Source organism: Atta colombica, unplaced genomic scaffold, assembly GCF_001594045.1.
Source record: "Atta colombica isolate Treedump-2 unplaced genomic scaffold, Acol1.0 scaffold33, whole genome shotgun sequence".
Classification (NCBI taxonomy): Eukaryota; Metazoa; Arthropoda; class Insecta; order Hymenoptera; family Formicidae; genus Atta; species Atta colombica.
This window is the reverse complement of record NW_017259437.1, coordinates 351,797-361,875: the sequence shown is the minus strand read 5'-3', so window position 1 is coordinate 361,875 and position 10,079 is coordinate 351,797. Positions and strand designations below refer to the sequence as shown.

At 33.4% G+C, this 10,079-nt stretch overlaps 1 protein-coding gene across 1 annotated transcript in view; it reads left to right on the top strand.

The window, feature by feature from the left end:
• Positions 1–7,942: 7,942 nt before the first annotated feature.
• The window catches only part of LOC108690484 (striatin-3), a 7,619-nt gene continuing 5,482 nt past the window's right edge, over positions 7,943–10,079 (top strand). The window contains exons 1-3 of the mRNA XM_018197789.1: positions 7,943–8,542; positions 8,917–9,020; positions 10,045–10,079. The exon at positions 10,045–10,079 is cut by the window's right edge and continues 1 nt beyond it. Of these exons, the coding sequence (XP_018053278.1) occupies positions 8,249–8,542; positions 8,917–9,020; positions 10,045–10,079 (433 nt within the window). The 5' untranslated portion in view covers positions 7,943–8,248. The remainder of the gene's footprint in view (positions 8,543–8,916; positions 9,021–10,044) is intronic.

Here is a 10,079-nt window from a genome sequence, read left to right as displayed (position 1 = left end):
TTTTGCGAAAACTATTATCTTTATTTAAACATTTTAAGTAATATTTTACAAATATGTTAATAAATATTACATAAAATTTTTAATTAAAATAAATAGCGCCGGCACAAGTTGTTAGCGTGTAGTCAGTCCATAGAAATAATGATTTATAATAATGATCCTAGTTTTCATATTGTTTATCAAAAAAAACCCCAATAATTCTTGAAATATATTCAAATCTTATCCTTATTGTAGCAAATTTTAGATATTCTCAATTTTGACAAAATGACACTTTTGAATTTAATATACTTTTTTTTTTAATTTAATATGCAATTTTCTGCTAAAAATTGTTTGTTTTTTATTGTAAAAAATAATTATGATTTTAAAAAGATTCCTTCGACTAAGATTAGATTTATTAATATATTTTAAGAATTTGTTAAATATTTTGTTTTAAATAAATCATCCACAAAGTATAAACTGTAATAATAACTGTAATAATAAGTATAAAAGTAAGAAATTACATCAATGTAATTTCTTACTCAATCCAAATAGCACAAAATCCTAAGATAAAAGATAACGAAAAGATATCTCTTTTAATCTATCCTTTCGACAAAACGAGAAAACTATTTAAAAGATAACAAAAAACATCGTTTTTATGTTTTTTTTTTTAAGATGAAAAGATGTATATAAGATTTTTAGTTTTATTTTTTTTTTGGTATTACTTATTCGAATTATACACACTTGTTGTATCAGTGCGTTTAGATTATCGTATTCAGCAAATGAAAGTTAATCCAGTGTAATATTGAATTTATATTGATGAACCGAATGAACTGAATGAGTCCAAAAAACATTGTACGTTTCTGACAGTGCAATTTGATGCACAAAAATGGTTTTACTCGCATCGTGTCAGGGCAGTACCAGAGCAGAGTCAGTGCATGTGAGCCGAATTCGCCATTAATCTTAAATTTTAACAGTCACATAAACTTCTGTAAGATCAGCCGTCTTTAATATTATATCTCGTCGGTACCTAAAGTCTCTTTTAAATGTTTAATTTTAATGAATAATAAAATATCTGATTATGTTGATTAACATTTCAATATATATTTTTGATATAGAAAAAAATATTTATTTTTTATTGAGTAACAATATAACGAATATAAAAAAGGGTCGATTCTTTAAAATGAAAAGTGTAAAAAATTTTTAATAGGAACTAAATACATAATAAAAACAGAGATATCATCACACGTCTCGGCTCTTAGATTAAGTCATCTTCATATTACATATTCACATTTAAATTAGTTACTATCGTCAGAAAAATAAAAACCATAATGGAATGTATTCCAGTTTGTGTAGCGATAAATGTTTCATGGAGAACGTCAATTATTCACAAACGATGACCGATTGTTAAGAATTTCATGATGTTTTAATTAAAAAACAAATTCGTTCACCAATAAATAAATAAATAACTGAATAAAATAAACTAATTATCGACAGTAAACAAATATTTATTTTTCCAACATTTGTAATCATTAAAATGATTAAACATATTGCCACGTCCATCCATTTCAGAAGCTACGGTATGCCATGAGAACATCTTCGGCATCGTATATAGACTGCGTTCGGAAACGTCGCTCGGAAGCTTCGGAATGTCTTCCGAAAGAGTTTAACATTAAATGTTAAACAAGAACAGATGATGAATCCGAGGCATCCGAGCGACGTTCCCAAAGCCATAGTCTCTAAAACATATTTTTACGTAATTACATAGGGTACGATTAAATTGAGCGCAATACGCGAAACGTAAAAAAATTTGAATATCGCACGCGAATTATTTGTTTTTAGGAGTTTTACTCAGTAATGGCGTCCTTTTGATCTCATGTCTTAACTTCGATTAGAGAGATTCTAATCTCCCAATGTATGGACAGTAAGCACAATCCGTTCTTGTTTCAGTCTTGAAATAAGAATGGACTATTGATTGATTCGTAACTTCTGAAAACTGTACTTAAGACAGTCTTGAATATAAAATCTGACTATGAATACACCGGTCTATGTACGGTGAGCTGTGAATTCATAATTCGAACTCAAGCCTAAGCCGGAACTTAAAGGTTGCTACATTTTTTTTTTTCAATTGGTTTCGGAATGCAGCTTATTCATCGAGTGATTGGTTTTTATTTATGGGTCCATAAGTAAGAATCAATCGCTTGAGAAGCAAGCTGCATTCCGAAATCCATCGAAAAGAAAGTGTTACAACTTTTTAAATCGACTGTACATGCATGATACATAAAATAACTTAAAGCGAAACCCATAAATGTTACTCAAGATTCGAGATGATCTTAAGCTAGCGAACCAAAAAAAGAATCATATTAGCATCTTAAGACATTGGGTGCATTCGTTTATGCAGTTAGAAGCTCCTCACAATAAAACAAAGGACAGAGAATAATTTCAACCTATTAGAAATCATGTATTGTGGAATACACAGTTTCTGATAGGTTAAAATTCTTATTCTCTATTCTCTGTTCCCTGTTCCTTTTATTATGCGGAGCCCTTTACTGTCGCAGATGTTCATTTATTCTATCTGCAAAGATGACTGCAGCGCAGTTTGTTATTTGTTTACGTAGGGATGTATACCATCTGCGCAGCTGTCTCGAGGTCCTGCTCAAGATCCTCTGCTCTCAGTTACTGCGTAAATGAACGACAAATTGCGCTACAATTGCTTTTGCAGGTTGGATATCTTTCTGTTTATAATATTATATATAATATATTATCAGCTATAATAGCCGATTGTATTACTAACAATGAATTTTATTAAAATATTAAAAAATAAAAAAGATCAACAACTCGAAATCGATTCTACTGTGAAAATAATCAAGGTAAGATATATAATCCAAAAAGTGTGAAGTTTGCTAGTTCGTATTTGCAAATCAAATTAACCTAAAAATCATACCTTTTCAAAATATCAATATATGTAAGAATTATGAACTTTTTATAAATAAATTTTATAATAATTGGGGTTTAATATTTTCGAATTTTTTATTTAAGTCTAATTTTACAACTCTTAACTGAGGTTCAACTTATTTTTCATCTCTTTCCAATTCTAGCATTAGAAAGGGATGAAAAATAAGTTCTTCAAGTAAAAACTTCAGTTAAGAGTTAACCATAAGTTGTGAAACTGCCCTATTTTTGAATACACACATATACATATATATATATATAATTTTTGTATACGAAAATGATAGGTTCTCGATTGTGATTGATCGATTATATATGGAACTGCTATTTCTGTATGCGATATTTGTTCAAAAATAGAGTCTCTGGAGCTTAATTTTCAATCAGTTTAGCTTTTCCAGATTTTCTATTAGAAGATACAATATGGTATGAGCAGCTATTCATGCAGGGATGCTATCAATTCGATAAATTTAGATCATGTGACCAGCAGATAAAGCAGAGATTGCGCTATCTATTGCATAAACGAATGCACCCATTGCTTGAGATTAAGAACTACGAATTTCGGCCTTAGGATTATGGCACATAAAAAAAATTTAAGCAGTAAACATAAACAGTGAAGCGAATTGACCAATCACAGTAGAGATCGCAAGATCACAATGTAATAGCACATATGTAGTAGCGAATCCAATATGTTGATTTCCTTACTGCTAGAAGATATGTACAATTTCATGTACTGCTAAAATAAGTAATTGGAACGACAAATCTGTCGCTGTTATTCAAGCGGCTGAAATTTTATAGTTTAAACGGCTAATAACATATTTACATACATATAATAATTACAAGTGTCAAAATGCTGTTGATAGTGCTGCCGCACAGTCGTTTGTATTGACCAGTATGACTCTAGCGTTGATTGTGAAGTATAGAGAATAAAAGGCCGAACTTACATGAACGAGGCCGTCAAAAAGCGTAGTCAAAAATGGTCATCTGAATTAATTCGATCGAGATGTCGCTTTCGTTCCACTACACCGTTCTCGCAGTTTGCATGGCAAGTCATAATTTTACATGAAGAATGCTCCAGGAATAAGGAATTAGGAATAAGGAATAATGATTTCAATTAGAAACCTATTAGAAACCATGTATTCCGATGTATCTGATAGGTTAAAATCGTTATTCTTTATTTCTAATTTTTTCTATTGTGCGCAGGGCCTTATTATTACTCATGTAATAGCATGGAAGAGAACAAAAACATGTAATATTACCCTATGAGATTTGATACACGAAAATGGGATGATCATTCTCAGATTCCTCTCTGGTGTAAAAACATAAAATATTCCATTCCTAAAGATGTATAGTCGTTTTGAATATAGTAGTTACTTTTTAACAATAAATCATTGTCCTAAAAATGGAACATGAATGGGCGTTCAAGTCAACAAAGCGGTTGACCTGCTCGCTAAGTAAATGAATATGATTGGTTGTTACTGTAAGAGATAAGCGACAATCCGAGAAAAATATCAAGACGCTCCGAGATTTGAACCGAAGCCTAGTCTCCTCTATATTGGTAGACTTCCGTACTGCCATCGAACCATACAGTTCTAGACCCCTATTCTTGAAAAAAAACTTATACGAAAAATTAGGAAAGTACTATATAATACATAACATATACTGTATTTCCTTAGACTTTCGTTGTTTCTTTTCAAGAATAGGGGCCCTGATGCTGGAGTCTTATGCCGCGTATTACGTAATCAATTAGAAGCGATCCGCTGCGATTTTGTATTTTACTGATTACTGATTGGTTACGTGGTTACGCGATACGCGGCAAATATGCTTCATAGGATTCCAGCATGACCATAGACTTATAGCGAATTCGATTGGACGCTCATTGAACTCAGTGCGCACTAGTGCACATTAAAGTTGTATACAAAATAACGTGAAGATATGTTTATAAATAAACATAGAAATCAATTAAATCGTGAAATACTCAATACATTTTATTGTACTTTAGATAAAATATATATTTTATAATTCAAAATATTAGCAATTCATTTTTATATTCAAATTAAATCAGTGTACAACAATATGCACCAGTGCGCACTAGTTCTTTCAATCGAATTCGCCAATAGTCTTTATGACCATGGTCCGATTAATAGTGACAACGATTGTGAGCATCGTTTATCTTCGTTTAACATTTAACAAACAAGGATGAAATGATTTTTAAGCGTGTGAACAGAACCGCGGCCTAGACCGAGCATTCGAGAAGTGGGGGCAGTTCTCATGCTGGCCCAGATGTATTCTCTCTCGTTCGCGCATGCACGAGAGAGAACGCACCTGAGCGCGACCGACTATGAGTGCGTTCTTTTCTAAATGCTACCTCTACTCCCCAAATTTCTAACAATGCTCGATCTAGAGATACTAGCCAGTATTCATAGTCGATTCTTATATTCAAGACCATCTTAAGTTTTGTCTTGGAGGTATCATGAAACAATCAGAGGGTCGCATTAGCGTCTTAAGACATTACTTAAGATAGTCTTAAAATAAGAACTGACTATGAATACTGGTCTATATCTATGAGCATGCTGATGGCTTATTTGTTGTGTCTATTTTCTGTAAATTTCTTGGGGCACATTCACACCTTGACAGAAAAGCAGTCTAATCAGAACTCGCGCTGGTAGTAAGTACAAAAAGCCAAAATTGTCGACTATCAACATGAGCTTTAATCAGCTGTTGCTTTTTCGCTTTCTACTTTTCCGACAAGATGTGAACGCACCTTTACATTACTTATAAACCCAACCAATCACATTTAATCGCTTGGCGAGCAAGCTAGCAGCTTTGTTCGACTTGAACGCACTCATTGGGTACATCCAAAAGCATGATTGCTTACTGAGCACTTAGTCAGCTCTTGCATTTGATTGGTATACGTATTGGATTGGTATTGGTATCCATTAGATTTAAAAATAAGATCAAACACTCTTATACACTCGCAGATAAAAATGTCTTAGTCTGAATCTAATCAGGTATTTTAGGTCTTAAATCATAAAAAGAATTGATCAATTGAATGCGAGAAGAATAATTAACTATGATTCGTTCATTTCTTATGGCTTAAGATTTAAAAACCTATTGTAGATCCTGGCTTACACAGTGTAATCTTCCTGGTGCACCTAATGCTACCATGTGCATTTCACTAATTTTGGGGGAAGTATTTAATTGGTTGTTCTAATTTATTCTGCCGCCATTATGCACAATGGAATACAGTTTCTGATAAGTTGAAATTTTTATTCTCTGTTCCCTATTCTCTATTCCTTTGATTATGCGTAGTTCCATATTGCCATAATCTGGAAAAATTGATCAATCACTTTCAAGTATTCCCTTTCTATAGTCGAATGAGAGGAGAATACTTGACTGTGATTAATCAATTCTTATAAATTATGACATATGGCATACGATTATGACCAATAAACACTCCCTAAAGGTGTGCAACGACATGATGAACGCGTTCACCGCATTGAACAGTTGAGAGAATATTTACTATGCCAACCACAGAGTAATAAAAAGGAAATCAAACTCGAGGTCTGAAAGTAAGCTCGAAACATGGTGTCGGAAAATCCAAATGGAAAATTAGGCTGATGTGATTTTAGTCCATTACGCCTTGTGGAGAAAGTATTGACTATCATGTGATCATAGGGGGTCGATTCTGTATCTTGAAACGAGATGAAAATTATAAAAGTCAACGAATTTATTAATACTGATAATTTCATAGGTCAACACCTAGTAAATTTACTCACTTTTGAAATTTTCACTTTGTTTCAAGATATAGAATTGATCCCCAGGTCACACTATGGACCTGAGCACAAGAATTGTCGTAACACTTAGACTCGTATTCATAGGAGCCTTATATTTAAGGCTTTCTTAAATTTATCTTTAGATACTCTACGAATTATTTCTTTGGCTGCTGAGCATCTAAAGATAAATTTAAGGAAGCCTTAAGTACAAGGTCTGATTATGAATACGAGTATAAGTTAAGACCTTAAACATCCTTACGATGTATGTTTATATCGACCTTTGACTTACAATTTTGTTGGAAACAATTATGACAAACTTATATGTTGACTTACGACTCTGTCGAAAATAGTTACGACAATCCACGACATCTTTGTGCTCAGACCCTATGTATGTATCTACTACATACGTGTGACCACGTGACACTAATCTTCCAACTTTTTCCACAAGGCATGCTGGTATTAATCACATCTGCTGAATTTTCCATAAGTTTCACCATTTCAAGTCCACTTTTTTTTGTGATCGACCGCTTGAGTTTAATTTCCTTCTTATTACTCTGTGAAATGCAACGCTTTTGGATGCAATCTACTGATTGCGTTCAGCAGTCTCGACAATTAAGTGAACGCTCACTGCTATTGATGTATTCTTCCAGATCTAAAATGCTGATTGGATGATTTAAAAGAATATACCAATAATAGCGAGCGCTCAGTGAGCTCTTTCATTTAATTGATCTATATTTTAAGATCTAACGGAATGTACTAATTAGATGAAAGCGCTTATTAAGTGCTCAATGAACGGTTATCATTCTGAGTGCACCCATTGAACTCTATCAATGAGTTCTTGCATTTGATTGGCATATTCTGTTAGATCAAAAAATATAGACCAAGCAGGTGCAAGAGTTCACTGAATGCTGAAGTGAGCAATTATAGTGATTGCATCCATTGGAAATGATGGATTGACTCGCGACTTAATAGGCCAATGGGAGTAGATTGTAACAAAGATTAGGAAAACGAATTTGTGTGATCCACTTAGATAAAAGATCCGCAGCGCGCGATGATAACAATGATAATAAACGAGTCCATCAATACCGATAAAAAGGGCGAATTTTAGACGGCAATATAGACAAATCAATCGGCAGCGACGGCAACTGGCAAGGTGCTTTGAGCCATTCTGAGGTGCTCAGAGCTGGCTGGTGGATATCGCAAGGCATGCCGCGCGATAACTTTCACTCGTTGATCCGTTGACCCGTTAGTATCAATAGGAAAGTCGTAGCAGTAGAAAGGAAACAGTACTTCCGTACTGATCGTGATCCCTTCCGAGTTCTGTTTTTCCGGAAGCGAGCGTCGCACAGACTTGTGCACCCGCAAAACAGCATAGAGCGGGTCTATGGACTTTTTCTCGTACAGGAGTCTCGAGTCTCGGGTACGACAGCTACTGTGTACAACTGCGTCCGCATGCGTAATAATTGTCTCCTTACTCGACGGGCCGATCGAAATATATTGTCCGACCAGAGAGCACTCTCGGGGTATTCCGCGAAGGAAGGGATGTTGCTGTAATGGCCGCCGTGTCATTCATTTCAATGAAGGTACCGAGCCAATTTTGTGGTGCCACAATGGAGGATAGCTGCAGCCCCGCGTCTCAGAATCACAACGGCCAGCTGGCCGGCGGCGCGAACGTTTCTCTCACTAATAACAAGCATCAGGGCGGCAGCGACAATGGCAGCAACGGCGACGCCAAGGACCAGCGGCCGCAGTACTCGATGCCTGGCATCCTGCACTTCATTCAACACGAGTGGGCCCGCTTTGAGCTTGAGAGATCACAGTGGGAATTGGACAGGGCGGAATTTCAGGTACGGGCTTCCGTAATGACGATGCGGTGCTCGTGAATCGTACGCTAGACAATCGTCCACCTTATTGTCACCTTAGCTGTCATGTGACGGAAGGAGGCACATAAGGAAGTATAGAATGAACTTGCATTGCTAATGCAGATAAAACGCATTAACAATGCAATAGAACGTGTTAACAATGAGCACTGTGAAGTTTCAGCATGTACACTTATTGATGTTAATATTGTTTCGATTTATCTTAACTCTGTCAAAAGCGTAGCAAGTGTTTCTTTTTTTTTTTTTGGAGTTACCCCAACTTTTTGATGTTTACACATAGAATATATGAGGAAGTTGCAAAAGTAACACTGCCACATTGATTTTTTCCTGGTATTACACAGGCTAGGATAGCTTTTCTTCAGGGTGAAAGAAAAGGACAGGAAAATTTGAAGAATGACCTTGTGAGGAGAATAAAAATGTTAGAATATGCACTTAAACAAGAAAGGTAAATAAATAGTATTTAATTATGGTAATATTATTCAATACATTGATGGTTGTATCATTTGCATCATTTGTATATGAATGACATTCTTTGTTTTTGAGAATAATTTCATTTAAATAGGAATGCATCAAATTTTTGTAAAAAGTCCTGTTTTCAATAATGTCATTTTATAGTCAAAAAGATAAAATTAATTAATTTATAAAAGAAAACATGTTTAATTTTCTGAAAGTTTTTTTTTTTATAAAATTATTCATATATGAATAATACATATGAATAAATCGGCAGTCAATGTTAAAGAGGAATCTTAACAGATATTTTTGCTAGCATTAAATTTCATCTTTATATATAATATGTATATACATTTTAATAAATAATATTGGTATGTATATTATGCAGGATATTGTAATCAGTAAAGGCTACAACAACATTTAAGGGTAGATTTCTGAAATTTTGAGATAAAAATCCTAATACCAAAATATTGAGGTAATATGATTTTTTGAATTATAAGTATTTAAAGTTAATAAATCATATCGCCTAAAGTTTGCATTCATATATGATAGATAAATAAATGCTAATAAAAAATGTCAATCACACTTAAATGCATTAACATTAAGCGATATGATTCGTTAATTTTAAATGCTTATAATTCAAAAATTAATACAATAATATTATTATTACTTAATATTTTGGTATTAGGATTTTTGTCTCAAAATAATTTCAGGAATTTACCCTTAAACATTGATAGTCTTTATTAAATATTCTGTATATAATTGTAAAAGAAATATTTCTTTATTTATTAAAAGAATACATTAATATTATATATTATACTTTCATAAATTATGATTATTATGTTCACAATGTGAAATTAGATGAATTTGATTTGAATTTATTAAAGTTTCCATATATACATAAAATTGAGAAATACAAACATACATATGCTGCAGAATTATCATTAGACTGATTGCGTCTATGCTTTATAGTAACATTTAGTACAATGATCTTATGCTACTTTTTGTAATTTCTACAGAGCGAGGTATCATAAATTAAAATATGGTACCGACT